At 37.3% G+C, this 20,689-nt stretch overlaps 2 protein-coding genes across 4 annotated transcripts in view; one reads left to right on the top strand and one right to left on the bottom strand.

Moving 5' to 3' along the window:
• Positions 1 to 3,458: 3,458 nt before the first annotated feature.
• LOC124411420 (cytochrome P450 4C1-like) lies at positions 3,459 to 8,625 on the bottom strand. Its single transcript, XM_046890513.1, has 12 exons — positions 8,448 to 8,625; positions 8,250 to 8,356; positions 8,091 to 8,181; positions 6,514 to 6,699; positions 6,345 to 6,414; positions 6,019 to 6,145; positions 5,045 to 5,123; positions 4,727 to 4,842; positions 4,471 to 4,539; positions 4,188 to 4,377; positions 3,873 to 4,052; positions 3,459 to 3,643 (listed from the first exon to the last, which is right to left on the bottom strand). Exons 1-12 carry the CDS (start codon positions 8,623 to 8,625, stop codon positions 3,459 to 3,461), a joined length of 1,578 nt encoding a protein of 525 aa, XP_046746469.1.
• Positions 8,626 to 16,935: 8,310 nt separating this feature from the next.
• The window catches only part of LOC124411105 (BAI1-associated protein 3), a 68,764-nt gene continuing 65,010 nt past the window's right edge, over positions 16,936 to 20,689 (top strand). For all 3 annotated transcript variants that reach the window (XM_046889988.1, XM_046889989.1, XM_046889992.1), the window contains exons 1-2: positions 16,936 to 17,456; positions 18,952 to 19,193. In XM_046889988.1, coding sequence (XP_046745944.1) covers positions 17,259 to 17,456; positions 18,952 to 19,193 — 440 coding nt within the window. In that variant the 5' untranslated portion in view covers positions 16,936 to 17,258. The remainder of the gene's footprint in view (positions 17,457 to 18,951; positions 19,194 to 20,689) is intronic.

Raw genomic sequence — 20,689 nt, forward strand, 5'->3', positions numbered from 1 at the left:
TTTATATTGCACTGCCGAAGTTTTCAGAAGAATTTGTTTAAGTCTACGGTCATCATGTCAAATATGTTATGATCCATTGATTTGAATGCTTCATTGATTTTCTTCTAGCATTCTATATGTACTCCGACTTGTGACTTGTACATATAACGTATAATACCGCGAAATTGCTTTCAAAGTCGATCCAAGCAGAACTGAACCTCTGCTGAAACTTTCTTTTCGTTTTTCAGATTTTCAGGTTAGCTGCGAAAAGTTTTGCCACCAGTATAAATTTGAGATAAAATGGAAACCGAAATTCTTATTCAATAGTTATAAGAATTTCCCTTTTTCGCATCTTTTGAAACGCTTGCCTACCTAAGTGGGTTTTTTTTTCTTGACAGAAAAAATTGATCTATTACGATCCGGTGGGAATATCCTTTCGTATTGGTAGGGATTGAACCCCCTCGATAATATATCGTTATAAAAGTAACTCGACTAATGATTTTCATTCTGTACTTACTATTAGTCAAAAATAGTGAACAGTTTTCGAAAAAATGTAAAATGTCTTTGAAGAATTTGAATTGGCATTCAAGCCAGCAGAAAATCATAGAAATTTGTTTTAGCGAAGAATATATTATTAGCAATTTTAGATTCATTCCGTTTCTCCCGAGGTGATAAAATTGAAACTGTCATTTGACGAGTGTCTTCTTAATTCTCCTCTCTTTTTCGCGTAGAACAAAATAGAATGATCTTGATTTCAATCGAAATTCATCGTAATTAACATTTTGAAGAATTATTGTATTGTAAAAGAAACTGGAGGCCGATGAATTCTGCTGACGAACGTTGGTTTAAAAAATGGCCGTGAATTTATCTTCTCTTCTCTCGGAAATTCTAAACCTTGAAACCGCTTTCACGTTTCGTTTAATTATCATTCAGATGCGGCTGCTTGAATTCTACCTTCGATCCTCGGTTTTTTCTTCCTTGATTTTTCCCCACCGTTTCAGAGGAATTGGATGCCAGCGGTTAATTGATGTTCGATGAAGATTGCCAGTTCTCTAAGTCTTTGAGAACAGGGATTTATCGGGCTGCTCGCCACGTGCCGATACCTACAATGAAGTAAAAGAGAGAAAGAAAGAAAACAAATGAAAAAAAAAAAAAATAAAGGCAAGAACAGATAGAGAAATGAAATAAAACGAAGAGAGAAAGAAAGCCTGCAGCGAAAGAAACGTAAATCCTCATCGAAACCCGATGCCTATACGTGATTCAAGCCATTCGATTTCAAGCATCTTATGTACACTGATCCCCAAAAAGTATCTCAAGTACAAAAACCTTGTGTACAAATCGTACCAATAATGAACAAGTATAGCAGCTAGCAGTAGGTAATTTAATGGTTATCAGCACACAGCTCAAATTCGTTGATTAAACTAGTTTGCGACGCAGTCAGTCAGGCGACTTTGACGGCTTCTCAGTGAATCCCGTTAATTAGCAATGCTGCTTACTCGACGGCTCTATATATCGAATATACAGATTCAACGGTACGCGGTCTTCGGTGAATCGTCAATTAGTACATCACAAGCAAGCAAATAAAGTCCAATATATATATATATATACATACATATAGGTCATGTGCTTGCGTAGGTGTATTCGAATAAATCAGAGGACGACTTGTTAAGCTTCCATTATATGCAATGTACAGAAATTGCACAGAATTTCTTGTCATTGATGAAAGTACAAGTACAAAGCGGGATGAGCTAGAGTTTAATAACAGTTATGGAGTTATATGGTTAACAAGTTTCAATCGTGGGCTTCCATTCCATTCCACTAGTTTATTTTATTTTATTTTTTTCTTTATTTTTCTTCTATTTGGTATGAATTTTCGGGATTTACGCAAAAGATTGAATCAGTCGTGAAAACAACAAGAATAAGCATGAAATAAAAAAATATAACTGAAATCTGCAAAGTTGAATTGAATTGATACGATAATCTAGTGTAAGTCTTCTATGAAAGAAAATTTGATACGAATTTTATTGAATAAATTATAACTCGATTTCGTTCTGAATCAATTTTTTACACAGTTCCAGAGCTGATTTTTTTTCGTTTTTAGATATTTAGATAATCCGATAAAGATTAAACTTTTTCAGACAGACATGTATCTGACTTTTTCAATTTTGTATTTTTATATCTATTTTCATGTAAATTTCGACGAATTTTCGCTATCGAGCATATGTAAAAATAATTTCTAAAAAATAAAAAAGAAAAATGAATTTCACGATTACAATAACTTTTGTTTGATTCTGTTTGTTTTGAAAATTCGGTGTAATCAGTCTATGAAAAAATGCAGAACATTATAATTGAAGAGGGAAAAGGGATAGAAAGAGAAAAATATAAAAGGTAAGACTTATTTCAAATGATATATTCTCTCGCGTACTAATTAATTAAGTTCGAATTGAACGAACCATCTCGTCTTAGGATGCAGAAGCTCCGTGATTATTAACCACAAGCATAGCTTCTTGCTAAAGGCTTCTTGCTCAACCTCTACACTTTTTGATTGGAAAAATAATATTTCATAAGTATCCCCGTCTTCCTTGGTAAGCTAAAGAAAATACCGACAGAGTTGAATTAATTATTTTACTTAGAAGGAATTGTGAGTCTATAACCCCGGCATCTTTTTCTTTTCATCCCCTTTTCGGAGCTTCTTAAGGGATTGCAATTTTCAATTATACTCAAGAATTGTGAATGAATTTTTTTTTTTAATTTCACAAACAGATTGTATTTTCTTACTGTGTGAATGTAATTGCACAGGTCGCGTCGTTGTCTGTTTCTTTTATTTGTTATACCTATCTGCTTCTATAACTACGAAACTGAAAAAACATTATTTATCAATTTGCCAAATGTTAAAGGATTTATTTCGAAAAAGAAATGTAATATTTAGAATAAAAAAGTATTTGAGTAAGTCAATCCAATGTGATCCAATGTGGCGAATGGAAATTTAAAATTCGACTGAATACGGTGAAAAAAATTTATGCAGGGGTTTTCGAGGCCCTGATTGAATTCGCCATACTGAATTTTCAAAATCTGATTTCAGATTCGTAATCAGCGACCCCTAAAATTACGACTTATCTAAAATGTGCATGCAGCGGTAACTTTTTCGGAAATCAATTATTCCTCGGATTTTCATGTTTTTTTCAATCAATTTGTTTCCAGAACAATGACTAATTATATCGCAATAATTACTCTCGAGTATCAAAAACGATTTGTAAACTATCAGGAATAGGAGAAAACCGTAAAGAAATGTGTTGAAAAGTTCTTTAAATATACAAAAAAAAAAAAAAATATGTTGTATGTTACTTTGAGCGATGTCAAATCAAAACCATCCAATTCCACCATTAATATGATTATCGAGTACAGTTATTTTATTTGCAATACATAGTACAGGACAATTGGTGCCCGTATGTGGATAGTTTTCAGTGGGTAATGTGGATTCACAGAGGAACGTACTTTTTTGCTCGTCTCTTGATCCTTAGAGTGTCAGGATCAACGGATCGCAACAAAGTATCAATTTTCAGCCGTAAATCTTCGACTGGTACCACTTTATCCTTGATCAGAAAATATTTCCGCAGAACCGTCGTGGTGAATATCTTCATAAACATCATGGCGTACTTTATTCCTGAAAATGCAAAAAACTCGTCCAGTTATTTTGTGTCATTTCTAATGGCACACCTGTATTCCTGTCCCAAATTCTTGGCAACCAAATTATTTTCATATATTTGCATGGACTTGTTTGAACTCTCCAAATATTCTTCCGCTCAAAGATTCAAGTTATATGTTGATCGCCAAAAATCTCATTAAATCCTCTCAATAGTAATAATCATTGTCAACCTTCCCATTTTGCTTACCGATACAATTTCTTCGACCACCACTAAACGGCAAGTAGGAGAATGGTTCTTGGTTCGCAATTTTTTCTGGTAAGAATCTGTCCGGATCGAATTTTAGAGGTTCCGACCAGTATTTCTCATTTCTGTGAACTCCTATAACGTTAAGAACAACCGAACTCCCTCTTGGCACAGTACAGTCACCTATAAAATGAATTACCGTTTCGGGGGTGACTTGATGCACCATCTTTGAATGAGATATCACGGGTTCGTTTCACAGGTTATGTTCAGAAATATTCAATTTCAACAGAATGAATCGATTTACTAAAGCTGACAAACCTAAAACCAGGTCTTCCGTTGCCTTTCGGAACAGCAAAGGTCCAACGGGAAACAGGCGCATAGTTTCTTTGATCACTCTCTCCATGTACGTCATTTTCGTCAAGACTTCCATCGTGATGTGCAACTCTTCACTCTCCTCCTCTAATACATGTTCTCCGAAGATTTCACATAATTCCTGGTACACTTTTTGCTGCACGATTATATGAAAAGTGAATGATTGTGTCTTAATAATGCTTGTGTCTGTGAGATCAGTACGTGATGTGTACCTGCGTAATGAACATACCTGAATATCTTGGTGGGATGCTAGCATCAACGTCAAGTAGTTCAACGTAATCGCCGATGAATCAGAGCCCTAAGAGAGAATATTAATCTTACAATTGCGCATTCATGCTTCTAGTTGCGAGTTGACAATGTTGTTGTGTGTATCTACTGTTCCGTTGTTAATAAATTACAAAACTTGCAAGTATAATAATTAATAAAAATAACAAATAATAACCAAAGCTGCACCGTGATGACAGTATCAAGTGCGTTATACTTACAGCTACCATCATCGTATCAACATGACTCCGGACTTGTTCATCCGTCAGCGTTTTGCTATCGTTGGATAGTTTGAGGAGATTTTCCATCAGTGACTGAGGTTCAGCCGTGGAAGCATCTGATACATGAATGTCAAGGTGATTGAAAAAGCGACATTATACCTGACTCGTGCATAAATGGCCTCTGCAATCTAACATTATCCAAGTTTTCGAAAGTATTTCATCTAAGTCGTGAGGCAGAAGGCCTCAACACAACTCACACGTACGGAAAAAACTCTATCGTAGTACTTGACGACTGCATCTAGATTTTGTGGTACTTGCCAGCTGTATCTTGTTCTTCGTCGGCTGATACTCGTTGGTCACTACGCCGGGCGATTTCTGCCTTCTTTTGTCGGATTACCTGAAATGAGACAACACGAATCGATGATTCATGGATCCGTGCTTATCCAAACTGTTTTTTCCGTTTGGACGAAATCAGACGTCTATCAATTGTTGTCATGTCGAAACACTGAGTTCTTACGCGTGTTCTAAGTAAAAACGAACGATTGCCCTAATATGCTTGTCGTGTATAACGGGCAACGTGTCATTATAGCAGCCCGTTGCAAACGACTGTCTTAACTCGAAACGAGAACCCAATTACAGTAGAGAATTCATGGCAATGATTGCAAAGAACTTAAGAACGTACTCTTGAACGAGGGTGTCTAATCCGAAACTACGAAAGGCAATACTAAAAGCACCAGCGAATGAGTAAGACTTCGGAGTTCTTGTTTTTTGTATCTGTTCTTGGTGGCCAATGCTTGAGTTTCGCGACAAAGCGTGAGGTCAATTTCATTTTTCCAGCTATCGTCGCGGGTCGCCAAAGTATTGTACACGGGGTGAGTGCTTGCAAAAATTCGCGTAGCAAACGTTAGTGTAGATATCATGAATGATATGTCATCAACACTTACAGACGAATTTAATATTCCGGTCTGATCTATGAACCTATCTCTCCAGTTGGCTCAAAAACGCTATGATTTCAGACCAGTTGTGAGAGACAATTGACTGCGAAAATCTCCGATATCAGAACTGAAATGTGCGGAACGGCAAGAATGCGAAATCGGAATACCAATGAAAGCAAATGTTTTATCGACAAATTCGTCGTCAAGGCTGAATATCCTCTATGTAATATCGTACTTTTGCCTAATTCCCTGTTAAAGTACTCCACTAAGAATTCAGGTGGAAGGATTCTTTTTCTCCACAAAATGACGTAATCAATGCCTGCCGGAAATATGTTAATAAAGGTGTCTCGCACTTACGTTGTCAACGAACTCGTGCAGAAACTCGATGTGTTTCCTGTGGTCCTTACCAAGTTGCGTGCGGTAGAAAATAAAATCTGGGTAAAGCCAAGGGCTCAGGGTACGTTTGGCGAAGCCAGCGAGCACTCTGTGAGAATAAAATTAAAGCACAATTAGTGGATTTGTATTGGTAACCGGAATCAAATATGAATCCATAATTTCGACAGGATTCTTAAAACAGCGTCGTGTTTCGAAAAAAGCTATTGGGTCTAGAGTTTTGCAAACAACGTATAATTGAGCGAAAGGTTGATGTGTTCACCGTGTCAAAGGCAGTTTATTTGACTCACTTATGTCCTGCTTCGTGGTACTGACACTTCTCGCTCTCCTGTGCGTCCAAATTTATGCCCATAGCTGCCACTGTGACACGTGACATGGATATGTATTAGCCTTCGGTTACGAAAAAATTTATCGTTCAGATGGGTATAGTTGATTCTCCCCGAAGTACAGCCCACTTACCGCAGATTGTGTCCAATGTACACAGAGAAATGTATCTGGATATTTCGAATTCTGGTCCGTCCAAGTGCGGCTCTATCTTCTTGGCCAATGTCACTGACTGAGTGACAAATGTTTCCAGGGAAGACTTGAGAGTCAATGAATTGAAGAATGGATGAAGCAGTTTTCGGTGGGCTTCCCATATTGATGCTGTAATGAAAAACCCTCCGGAACATCAACACGGGCCTATCTTTCAAAAGATGTATTTCAGTAGAGATAGGTACATGAGTAATTTCATTTACCGGTCATCTAGTCTCAATTATAAAATCCAATTCTCAAACCCATGGGGGAGTTTCTATAATTCACGAGTCAAACAGTGAATCGATGTCAACAATCATCGTTGTTACAATATTGTCACAATTTTGATACAACAATTTCATCCATCGAGTAATCATTAATTCATTTCATGAAATTTTAACGAAAAGATCTGTGACTAATTGTGTCCCTTATTTGTTGAATGGATGCTTTACAGTTTGACAGTTTGGACACATGTTATATTGAAATTAGTGACACATTAAATGCATAAAGTTCTATTAGCTGGCAAGATTTTCGCCCATTCTTCCATCGCACACTCATCTATTCGAAATAATTAAGATTGATATCGAACTTTTGTCACATTGACGATTACGTTATATTCAGTACAGTTGTTGAGACTTTAAAAGAGGAAATGGAAGTCCGATTCTACGGGGAATATCTTTTATCATTGCGACTGATCGTGCGAGCGCCTTATCGCGGAGTGTCTGGTCACAGCCAATTACTTCTCCCACCTGGCTGCTCCACCTCAACGCCTCGAACCAAAATCGGATTTGACGCATTCATATTTGAATCTCATAATATGAAGCGAATAAAACTTTGTTTTTCTCAGGAACGAATGAGTTGTCAGGTAAGGTTGATATAGTATGGAAACAAAAACGTGACGAAACAGATCTTTGAATGACTGTCACCCAAGCTAGTCAATCGATAAAAATTAGTAACCTTCAACTGTGATAGTCTTTGTGATGACGGTTTAACTCTCGGTCCGTTGCGTTTATGATCCGACATATTTTTTGCCTTATTATGCATCCCGTACAGCCTCAATCTTCCAGCTCTGGCAGCCAATCGAAATCAACACGACGATGATGTCGATGATTGAGATGTTAACAGAATTCGTCCGAAAATCGTAATTATAATCAATACAACGTATTAACGTAGACTCACTGGTGATTCGTCTCAGTGATCATATGATTATTATCTTGATTGCCCAACAGATGAGGTCTACTAGAGAACTGATATGAAATGGAGTAAGATGAGCTGGGAAAATTTTTGAAACCGCACACTTTGCTAGCTGGACGAACTTTGCTAGGACATGACGACCATATCCATCACTCATTTAATCTATTTGCTTGCGACATGAATCAACCCTAGAGAATCTTGACTTCAAGTGACGGATGCTCACTTTGATACAATGGACCTAATCCGAAATTTAGTGATATCAAGGCAATCCATCTCCGACTTCGATATCTTGAGTGAAGTTAGATATCAAAGTGACATCGTTCGCTTACCAGGGGCGGTGAGTAATCCGTCTCCCAACCAGAGTCGTCCGAAGTCGTAGCAAAAGTTTTTCTCAATGGTCTTCGGACTCAGGAGTACCTCCTGAAAACACGAATCGACTCGGAATTTATAGTTTCAATCTGCCTTCCTTTATCATGAAACTTTCTTACCTTCAAATGTTCAGGAATAGTTACAACGAAGACTGAATGGTGTCCAACCGAGAGTCGGACCGTTGTAGAATATATATTTCCTACTTTAATTGCCCTGTTGAAGAGAGCTGAAATTGCATATTCGATAGAGCCTTAGTATAATGACAATGATTACTCAATATTCGTCAACCGATTCGACAACAACAGGATTTTCCTTACCTTCAGTGCCGTCAATAAAAAAATATGCATGGCCTATGAAAGGCAGACGTAGTATGTCCTCGGTGTTGGACGGGTAATCGGACCACAATACAATTCTCAATATCTTGATTGCACCGTTGATCACTCGGTATAACAATAAGCATGTGATCACGAACGTGGCTACCATTATAGGATCCATTCTGGGATTCTGCGGATTTCCGAAACGCGGAACTTTTTATTTTTCACCAAAATGTGTCGATCATGTTTTATAGACTCGGCTTGTGATACTGTCACACCTCTCTTTGTTAGTCCTCACTAAATTCACACTTTTGTCGTGCAACATCGAAAACTCAGCGCAGATGAAACTCCTGTACCTGCTTCGATCGAACTGATCTTTGGAACTCGGAACTTGAAGTAAGATTTGTGATTTTTATACGTTCGGGGAATGACGCATCACATATCACCCCCAGACTGATCCAACATTCTCTCCGCTGTCCACTCAAGGCCAGTAATCACTCACACTCACATAGAATCACTGAGTGCAATACCCGAATTCATTCAAATTCTATCACGAAATCCGGTTTACTCTAAAAGTCAGAGGTACAGCTAGCAACTTGCCAAGTTTCGTTCTATCCATGTGCTTCGGAATTTCTTCTATGCGCTACTCGGAGTTCGTTGAGTATTATCTCTTGTATTCATGCATATCCCGTCAGTAGTAATAAGTTTACATTTTTCAAGACAAGAAATTCGTTGTGCGTGACAATTTTCATCACATATACTGTGATTCTTATCGATTAGTTTCTCAAAGCCACTGTTGAAAAATACTTCATCCCTGTTATTTCCGACATTGGCTATAATTTTCACATTTATCCGGTGAATGATAAACTGAGTTCCCATGAAACCTCCAATGCATGACTTTAGGTGATAGAATCTTTTTGCTATTATTTGTTCATCAAACATTGGATTTTTTACCTTTTGTATACCTAGCACAGTTGTTAGAGTTGGATGGATTTTGTTAGAGTCCATTCAATACAGTCTCGTATCTCTTATTGGTTCCAAATGCGACGAATTTGATTCCACAATTGCAATTTGATTAGTTTGTCATAACGTTTTAGTCGAGCGAATTCCTTGATTCAAAAAGCCTTTCTTATCGCGGTCGAGTGAAGTATCGATTCGAGTCAAACTTTTGATGTGTTTCGGGAATTGCGTGAACCAAATATCATCTCATTCGAAGCTTATGTATTATTTCTCCAAGTCGCATGTTCGCTAACAGAAACAATCACGCACTTCAAATAAAACAAGTACATAATACGAGCTAACCAGTAAGATCGATTAAATGCCGTACTTTGTGTATCTAACCGGAATATAGGTATATCGCGATAAATACTCTAAGCATTGATCAAAGCATCTCTCTTCTTTGTCGCCTTAACTTGCGCATCGATAATAAAGATGGAATGCTACTCCATAGACCTCAAATTATCACCGAAACGCTCTCTTGGTCTGTGTTTGGAGTGTAGATTTGGATTAGAAATTTCCTTGTCCAGCCCGCCAGCTTCGTCTTCGGACAGGTAGCAACGGATGTACAAGATGATGTGTGTATGGGTATTTAGATGTATTTTGATGGATTTAAAAAGGTGAAGTCATTTTCTAGTGTTTTGTATCGCTGTCTTAACGGACCTGAATGTCCGATAGATTCCGTACGTGATGTCACCTTGACAACCCTTTCGATACCGTGTCTTCCTCTGAAACCATTGCATTTCTTCGAAGTGGACTCGTGCCGGGGTGGTAATGCTTGGGATTGGTGGCAAATGGTTAAACCAAAAATTTTCCTTTCTTACGACTCCTGCATCGGTAGTCGAACTCTTGATGGAGCTCAAAGTCAATCCGGCTAGTGTCTGGAATGACGAATGGCAAACCCACGGGCCAGTCGTAGCGTAAGACACTTCGATTCGCTGATAACATAGTTTAGCTCTGTGCAGACTCAGAAGTAGCTTACAGTTATGCTAGAAGAGCCCGATTTATTACGTAAGATAAAATTTTTTTAGCGAATATAAAGAAACGTGGCTTGACACGAAACAGCCTGTAAAATAAATAAATAAGTACATATTTTCGACTAACCATTTCGGAAGCATCCGGAATACGACTTGACCGGTTTTGCTGCAAAATGTTTTCTTGTTGTTTTAAATCCCGAATAGCCATTTGAGCGTTGACAGGCTGACTAGACGCATAATTAATGAGTCAGTCGTACACCCAAGAAGGTGGATTCTAACCAATACTCGAAGTTTTTATCAATGCAGTTGAGAAGTTTGAAAGTTACGTTTCTTCTGAGTTATGTAACGATGATGCAACGTTTAAAAAAAAGAATGTCGGCAAGGTCAACGATTACACATTGCAAAATTATTTAGATTTATATTTTTCGAGGTTTCGAATGGGCACTGATGATGCAACGATTACCAATAATACATTTCGATTTATACGATCTGGTATGATTACCGGCATCGTCGTTGGAGATTGGTTCTTTACATTCACAAGTCACGAAATGGATTTCATATTCCCGGTCGCTCCCGCTTCCCTTCCCTGGCTAACCAAGGTTCTACGGTGCTGCAAAGAATGCGGGATTCTTTTAGTAATGATTGTAACTATTTTATAACATTCGATAGATTTTACAAGAATTCGAACCGAATTTAGTGCCAACGATTCTTAGCCCGCGATGCGTATGAAAAAAATGAATCAGAATTAAGTTGAAATCCACTTAACAATCGGTGGAATCCTGCATTTTTGTAATTGAAATGAGCTGGATAATACGTATCTAGGAGAAATCCTTTTCGTGCAGGTTAAGGGTCTGAAATTACTTTCCAGCTTCTTCTTCTTCAAAGAAGAAGAGCCTCCATCTCAACGACAAGCACGTTACTCTTATTACAAGCCCAGAATTTCCGGTTAAATACAACGTATTAGACAAAGAGCTGCTCGTACAATTATGGTCTCCATACTCGACCCATGGCTTATTAAAACACTCGAAACGAGCAACTGCCTTTATGCTGTTCTCTTATATTTGTACAAAACTCGACATTCGCCTTTGATTCTACGGGAAATTATTTTCTAACATCTGCGCTAACTCGTCGCTTGATATATTATACATCAAACGAGTCCATGTTGAGATGTTTAAAGGACTTGAAAATTTTATTACGATTTATTGAAAAATGTGAAGACCTTCTCTTTTTATTTTGTCAACGATCATATCTCCAATTGCATTCCGATTCGAATTATTTTTTAATCCAGTTCAATAGTCTTTCAGGCAGTTATTAATCCACAATTTCATTTTTAACTGTGCAAAGTCTAGAGAAAGTTATTATGTTTTAAAATTTTTTATTCCATATATAAGGGATTCTCCACGAAACCGGCCACTTTTTTTTCGACCATCTCAGATCTTCCCGATAATTGGGTATATGAAAGTACTACTGAAAGGCACTCTGCGTGATTTTTTTCAGATTTTTAAATTCATTATTTTGGAAAACGCCATTTTTATCAAATTGATATATCTCGGAAACTTGAAGTAACTGAAAAAAAATGTTTCCACATAAAAGTTGTATTTTTGTGTAAGCTTTCGAGCAGACGACTTGAAATGATTTTCACGTTTCGGTAACGCTGATTTTTTGCCAAAAAAATTTAAAACTATTTTTTTATTCAAAAAAGGCAACTTTTTTTTGCTGAAAAAATTACAGGGTCTTTCAGTATGTCTGACGATATCACAAAAAAATCGCCAGAGTGGCTGCGCCAGAGGTTCCGGTATAAAAAAATTAATTTTTGTGGTTTTCGGATCGAGGTTCTAGGGTAAAAAAATGAAACCACATGACTATCATCGCGTGTTCATTGGACCTTCACTGCGTTGTTTTGTAACCGAAGAGGAAGGAATTAGTCAGAAAGAGCCAAAGCTCTTGGTACGAAAAGCTTGAAGGAGGAGCACGAAAGCCAGTCTGGACGGAGAGACGAAACTAATTGTAAGGAAGTGATAATTGAGTTTGGGGAACGACAGTCGGCGGTCCAAGAGTTCAATATTGCGAGGGGTGATTGGAAAAAGGAAAATTTAGGCCGTAGTGCAGAATTCGATTGGACTAATTTTGAAACTCGGTTTTCTTGTCAAAACATTTTTTCATTAATTTATATTGTTTTATCGAAAGTTATTGTCCGAAATTTTCGAATGTTTCACTCGCGGTTGATAATAAAAAAATGCTTCATTATTATTAGATTAAAATGAATTGTTAGTTAAAATTTATAATGAAGTTCAGTTATTATTAAGTTCACTTAAAACTACACATCATGATTCACATCATTAAAATATTAAGAAAAGATATCTTAATGTTATTTTCGCGCAATCATCCATGCTGTATATTAATTAGTCTATTTTAATTTGGTGATTCTATAGCAAGTGGTTTAGCTTAATTATTGTTGAACAGTTATTATCTAAAAATAGAGAGATTTCTAAGTCGATTTTTTTCAGATTTTAAAAAACGGGCATTCGCAATCGACTTTAAATATTTATAAAAAATAAACGGTTCAATAAAAAAATATTGGAAAAAATTCAAGTCACGTTTTTTACCAATTAGAATGTTAGAAAAAAACATGAAATGATTTTGAGATGTTGGGGGTTTAACACTGGTCGAGTTGGCATGGAATACCCCGTATATAATATTTTAATACAACGAAATAAAGCATCTCTAGTAAAATACTCGTAATCGTACGTGTAAAATATTTAAAAATAGAGACAAAAAAAGTCTGCAAGCTATCGATTATCTGGAAAATGATAGCAGGTAGAAGAATTTCCGTGTTCTGTAGAAAATAAACCAGGGATTCCGTGGAAAAACGGTGTGAAGGTGCTTCGTGTCATTTCGCTCACCCCGCAAAGTGCAGGAAGCGGAAAACAGCTATTTGCAAATAAGGTTTTCCCGCGAAGTGTGAGCGTAATCCTTGCCAGTTTATTCGAGTTCCACCGTCCTACGTACGTTTCCCGGAGCACATTCGGTGGCTTTGGATGGCTGTAGAGGTTCGAAATGTCGAACGAGCCGAGAACCGGGAAAACCGAGAAGAGAAAAATGGAAATAAAAAAACTGCAAAATACGGGATGAAAGTAGGCTGCTGCACCTACGGTGAAAGGCGATGAGCCGATTCCTGCAGACTTTTGAATAAATCCGACGATTTTGTTCAGTGTCAGATTCGACCCTCGAAATTGAGAATGGATGAGGGATTTTTGCTGCATCGCTGATAACAATGGTGTTTGGTTTTTATTTGTTTTTTTTTTTCTTGCCACTATGAGACAGTCGTCAGAATTTGGGAGCAGAGATGTCTCATAAGGCAAATATGAAATTTTTAGAATTTGAGTAATTGCGTTGACATTTTTTATTCAGGGAAGGAAAAAAATCTGTAAAGCTGAAACAACTTCGAAATTCCTTTGAAATAATAGTAGGAATTCTGATTTTGATTTCTTATTATATCACCGAGTAGAGTAACTGGTTTTTCAAAAGTTCATTTAATCAAAGGATCCTTTATCCAAGAAAGTATTTTCAGAACAATCTGCATTCCGAATGAACATTAAAGCTCGGAATATGAAGATACAGACAAATAGAATTTGCGAAATTAAAAATTTGATGCGGCTAAAACTTCGGACAGCCAAAATTCGAAAAAAAAATTATTTGTCGAAAATGCAAGCCAGAAAAACTAGAAAAAAAAATCTGTACAAGTTGATTATACATTTTTCCGTTCTCAATTTTTATTTTCCCGGTCCTCAAGATAAATTTCCGTATTTCTCGTCTTTCCACGTTTTTAAACGTCGGTAATTTGACTCCCAGAATTTAATCCCGTGGACTTTTTGGTCGTTCTAATTTTTAAACATAAAAAATTCGCCCATTTTTAAAGTCGTCTAATCGTTTCGTATCAACTTGCAAAGCTGACTCCTTGCTCGATGCAACACGTGACGGAAGTAAACGACGTAGAATGTTCTCTAGAACGTGTTGCAGGGTGTTTACAAAAGCTGCATTACCGGAAGAGCCGGAAGACGTCTCTCCTGGTGCTCCAGACTTTGAAGTCTCGGTGCGGTTTCCACCTATGAGCACATAAGTGCGAAGTCTCAGCATAGAAAGGGAGGAAAGGAGGTTTACTCAAAGGAGAGTACTAGTAAGACCGGCAACTAAGTTACTCGGGCTTGTCGACCAGTCAATATTTGTTCGGAAACTAATTTGTTCCCCGTCTGCTTACCCCTGGCAAACCCCTTCGATCTCACACTCTTTCGATACTTACAACGCTGCTATTCGTTTCTGTCGCCTTACATCCATACGATTTATTTACTTTTTCATTCTCTTCTTCTGCAGTAGTGCTGGCAAACGATGCGAAGGTATTTCAAGAAAATAATAAACAAATTTTTCACCCCGTTTGTCTTGTGGATTCGTTCGGTCAAGCGCTTGGAAATTTTGTGAAATTAAAGTTGATAGCTTGGATAATTTCTCAATCGTATCGTTATAGAAATATAAATGTATTAGCGGAATGGGTTAATCGCTGCCTAATTCCGATGACTTTTCTCAAGACTTTACAAGTATTTTTGTGTTTCGACAGCAATTGTCAGAATTATCGTGAAGAGTCGTTAAGATCTGTGAATCGTTAGTAGAGGCTCTGAAATCTAACGAGGTACCGTTATATATATATATATATATATATATAACGCCGAGTTCCGATTTCACAAGATCTTTGGAAATCTTCGAAGTCTCGTACAAATCTCTTGAAATTCGTCGAGTCCGGAGGTCCGAGGGTCTCGGAATTTAATTACGGTTCAGAGATTTCAAAGAACTTTACGCGCAGTATCAAGACTGGGATTGTAATCTTTAAAAATGTTGGAATATTTCATTATGACGAGAAAATATACGTTAAGCTCATCCCTGGAATCCTAAATGTTAAATCATTTGTCTTTTTCTCACTTAAACGCATGAAAATAGAGGAAGAAAATATTTGTCTTCTTTTTTTTTTTTACCAAAAATTAGTATTTCTCTAGTGGAAATTTATATAGTTTACGGTTGCCCCTTTAGTCTCGTTTTACTGTTTGCATTCAGCTCGAGTTTTTCTTTTCAAATGATTTAATAGAGGAATTGGAACCCGGGCACTAATTGCTTGGCGTAACTTCTGAGTGAAAACTGGTGCACGACGACCGCATGAAGTCAGCCGAGCTTTTCAGGGCTTTCTAAATGGTGGAAGCAATTATTCTTTTTACCTGGCAGAGAACAAACAGATTCCCGTCTCTTTCACGCCTCAACGTTACACGTTTTCCTCTTATTTTCTTTAAAAGTACTTTTGTTTTGTTGTTGTTGAACTTTTTTTCACCTCGTTCAAAACAACGGCGTAGTTCATTTTATACGTCGATTTTACTTCGTTCACCAACTTGATTGCTTGCCAGCTAAAAACTCGAAGCACTTGGCAAAAATTTTATGATAAACTTCGCGAATATCACTGTTTCAACTAATTGCCAACAAAAATCTTCCGTATGTACATAATATTTTTGATCACGAATGCAACATCTGTCTTCTTCTCATATTTTCAGTTTTAAAACAGTTGATAATTACCAAAAAAGAAGTTGAATAGCCAGGTCGAAAAGTGTTTATGGTTTATAAATTATGAAACTGAAGCACTTGAGAGAACTCTCGCGTATTAATAAATCTTAATAAATTAGTCTGAAGAAATTTTTGGGCACCGTTAAGTCGTAATTGATCCACCAAAGAAAACTTTTGGAGATAATTAGATGGAGGGGATACGACAAAGTTGAAGTTCGTAACGTTGACGCCAGATAATATGAACGTTAGAAATTCGGTTGTCGTAAATATAAAAAAAAAAGTTAAAATTCGTTCACTTTTCATACGATCCTTGATTGAATTTATGCTAGTACATACATACGGATTTCATTGATTCGTTATATTCTGGCAATTTGATTTTCCAGCGTTAAACTAATGTTTATCTGTTCCAGATGATCGGGCATTCGTCGTTGTCCAGTTGTTCATAGCCAAAAGTGTAATCAGTAATGGATTAAAATGACCGTAAAATCGACTTTAACGCGCATCCAATTATACAGTTAAATGCACGCATCTATTTGAATTGAATCATCCTTTAGTGTGATTAAAAGTCTATACTGATGAAAAAAAAAAATTTCAAATGTTAATAACCATAATTATTTCAATCGCATACTTGTTTAACAGTGTACAGCTAATATAATCGTGTAATTTACATTGTATTGTATAATATATGCATCATCGAAAAGGTGATGCCAAAAACCAGAAAGAATATTAGATAAATTTATACTTCCGAATGAAAATTTTTGTATAGAAAAAGAAAAAAGAATACTTTTAGTAAATTTGTGGAGTCATTATACGCGTTTTTACGTTTACACAACTTAACCGACAGAAAACTAGTTAAAAAATTGAAATTAATGGCAAATTGAATCACGTGCTAATAATCTTATATTCGACGATTTTTATCTTAAATTGATCATAAATCCGAAGCCTAAACACCCAAGTAATTATTGAAAAAATCAAACTATTAAACTCGACCGAAATGGCGACGACAATCAAACAGTCGTGAATAAAACGAAATTGTCGAGGCTCAGCTCTCTACAGAAGTGATAATCACTATCCATTGACATGAAGCACAAGTAAAGAAAAAGTCAAAAACAACACGAATGCACGTCGAAAAATCTACCCGCGTAAATTGAATCTCGCGGGTCAAAATCAGGCACAGAAGAAGAAGAGGATAGCAAAAAATCTACAGGGTAATTAAAAAGGAAAGGAAAAAAGAACCTCCAAAATGAGTTTCTTTAACTCGCTCCAGCAATACGTCAGCGACAGCGTCGCCAGCTTGAGTTTGAGCCCAAAAAGATTCTCGTTTAGTCGCGAGGATTCTACTCAGGGTGGACCTGGCCGCAGTGGATCGACGGGATGCGTCACGTCCACCACGAACACCAACACCGTCACTCAGCCGACGATTCCCCATGGATTTCCAAAGGTGAGGAACGCGTCGTCCCGTTTTTTCAAGAGCAGCCTTCATTTCCCCTTCACCCTCTTATTACTATTCAGTTTTTTTATTCTCCGCTTCACTCCTGGTGTTTTTTTTTTTTTTTTTTTTTTTTTTTTTATTACTCTTCCAACTTCACTTACCGTGACTCGTATACTTCAAACTACTCTTCGCCTCTTCTGGCAATCCGGATATCCGCCCACTTTAATATCCAGTTCGCGAGGTGCGGAGCCTCTCAAATTTTCATCTTCACGATAAACGGTTCGGAGCAGCCAGGCTGCGAAATTCTTGTCTTTCTGTTTTTTTTTTTTCATTCTTTTTTATGCCTGATGGCGTTCCTTAACCTCGCGTAGAAAATATTGAAATTTTCTAAACGGGACGATGAGCGTTGGTGGATTACTGTATGTTTAGCATCAGTTCTACTCTCTTCTGGCTCGAGTTTCACTTTAGAGAAGGGCGGTCTGATATGGGAGGATTTTTTTACCCCGCGGATCCTGATTATGGGATCGTAAAAACAAAAAAATTGGCGCTTACACATGCTGGGCCACCTGAGTGCTTTTTACGAGGAAGTGGGAGTTTTTTATAAACACTTTCAAACTCTCGTGCGAGAGGATAAAAGAATGAAAACCTTGAAGAAGGTATCGAGTTTAGTGAGAAAATGTCAATTTATTAGCATCAAGTTTAAACTAAAAACCACATCATGTATTTCAAAATTGGATAAGATATTTCGTATCGGTTATCACTCGCTCGACTCGACAGATTGAAATACGAATTCACTTCAGAATGAAAAAAAAAAAAAAATTAGAAAAGCCTCGAGTGACATTAGTATATGAATTGTGTCATTTGTGAAATAGTTTCACAATTTTTTTCACAGGTTTTTCAATTTCGACTCTATTATCCCCCAAATCGGCTTGAAATAATTCCAACATGGTGCACAAAAATCCCAAGTCACTTGATGTTGCCGTATTGGATCCACCGTTTTGAATTTTGTAATTTCAAATTTAGATTCGTAATCAGCGTTTATCGAAATCCAATTATTTCTTGGTTTTTTTCCGCTATATTGTATCTGCCATTTTGAATATTCAAATTTTGAGATCGGATCTGCAATCAGCGATCCAAGAATTCCCCTTACATAAAATTTTATCGAAATGAATATGAAGTCCCTGAAAGGCTCGGGATTAAATAGGGAAATCTAACCTCTTACGGGCACGAGTTAGAATTGATATAAAAAACTGAAAAAAAGGAATTATTTTTTAATTATTTGAAACCGACTTGGGGGTGAGCTGGTCGAAATTCAAAAATGACATTTTTAAGGCGCACCCTAATGGTTATATATTTAATGCAACAAGTGGCACTCCACTTTCCAATTGGCAACTTGGCGATCAGACCGAACGACTTGCTGAGACGCCGCACCTTGGAAAAAGGACTTGATCCTCATCCCTTGTCTCCTTTTTCTGATCAAATTGAGAAAATGGCTTTATTTTAGGTCGTTCCTCCCCCGGGTACGGTCACTTCGCCACACGCGCGTTCCTTGTCGACGCGTCGGCAAACGCTGGATTGCACTTCAGGCTCAGGACTCACCGTGCATCCCAACTCCGTCGGAGGGAGCATATCTCCTCGACGAGTTGGCTCCTTCAGACGAAATGTAGCCCCGACGGACCGTCCGCCGCTTACTTTCTGTCGCAGGAGGCCATCATGGCCGGAATTCGACATCCAAGCAACATCTGAGTGAGTATTCTCAACGTTTACGTCGAGGCACGCACTCGGGCGGTTTTTTTAGGAACCCATTTATGCAGTCTTGACATGACACTTGTCAGTCAGTCTATTCCAATGACAAAATATTGACATTCTTTATTTTGGTGCATTTTTATGTTCGAAATGAAAATCGATGTTTGACGTGATCGATATTGCTTTAAGAAGAACTTGAGTTGTAATTGGACTCCTTATGAATCACGTGACGGGTACGATTACTGCGCCACCACAGGCCACAAACAGTGCATATAAGAGACGTGTGAATAATTTGTTAAGAAGAAAACTTAGTATCTTAATCAACGGGTTAAAAATTCTTCCCTCAGATCTAGGTCGATATTTTATCGACGAAACAATCGCAAACGGGTTAATATTTCACTCTGGTAATTTACTCGGTCATGCGGCACATGCTCAACTTACGTCAGCGAGCAAAGGCCGCGCCACCTGCAGGTAGCGTCTACAAATACTATTGCTACCGTTAGTGGCGTCGAGAGCCGTGAGTGGTCGATACTTCAGCTCCCTCTGATTTAAAAATGATCATAGTATCAACCAATTTCTTACAACTACACCTGACTTAGACAATCTATGCATGTGATGGAAAGCAAAGTTCAGAAGGTGGCAGATATTCGGATAACCTAACTCTTGAAGTTATATTTTATGAAGCCTGCAGTATATTTCATGTTAGTCGAAAGCTGGTGAGATTAGAAACAGTTTAATATGTAAAGTTTGAAAAGCATCTAGAGATGTTAAGAGCTGGGCATGTATTCATCACAAGATCAAGATATGTGTACTCTTTGATAAAGATAAATTTTTAAGGATTACAGTTACTTAAATACTAAATTTTTAAATATTCATTTTGAGCGCTACTGTACTTTGTATATTTGTTATACCTGTATATTTCTAAAAATATTCAAAAATATTGCAGAGAAATCGTGTGAAATGAAATCTTTCTCATAAACGAACATTCTATTATCGCGTGAGCTTTCAGAAAATTATTGGTATTTGTTGTGTTTTTGGATGATGGAAATTTTCTCAAATCTCTTCAGTTTCCATGTAAACTTGTACTAGGATCAAAAAACTTAATCGTTATACATCTAAAATAAACGGCTGTAGTTTTGTTTCATCATCGAGACATCATACATCGCGAATAGAATTTTCAAAAATCACAAATCTGTCTTGAAGTTGGCGATGAAGAGTTCCGGGAGAGAGTTGTTGCCGCATAAATAATACTGACACCGGCTTTCTAAGCTTGGATCTACATAATATATCGCGAAGAAAAAGTTTACCGCTCTTTACTGGGAGGTGAAAAAGCGCGTTTAAGGCCCTCGGCGTGGACGGAAATGGTTAAAAATTTTCTCTATGATATAAGGAGTCATAAAAAGGGAGACTCGAAGGTGAAAAGAAGCGAAATAAAGGGAGTACAGAGGAGAGGTTCAGCGGAGAACCGCGTGCGATGACATTAGCCCCTGAGAACG

The sequence above is a fragment of the Diprion similis genome, chromosome 10 (assembly GCF_021155765.1).
Source record: "Diprion similis isolate iyDipSimi1 chromosome 10, iyDipSimi1.1, whole genome shotgun sequence".
Classification (NCBI taxonomy): domain Eukaryota; kingdom Metazoa; phylum Arthropoda; class Insecta; order Hymenoptera; family Diprionidae; genus Diprion; species Diprion similis.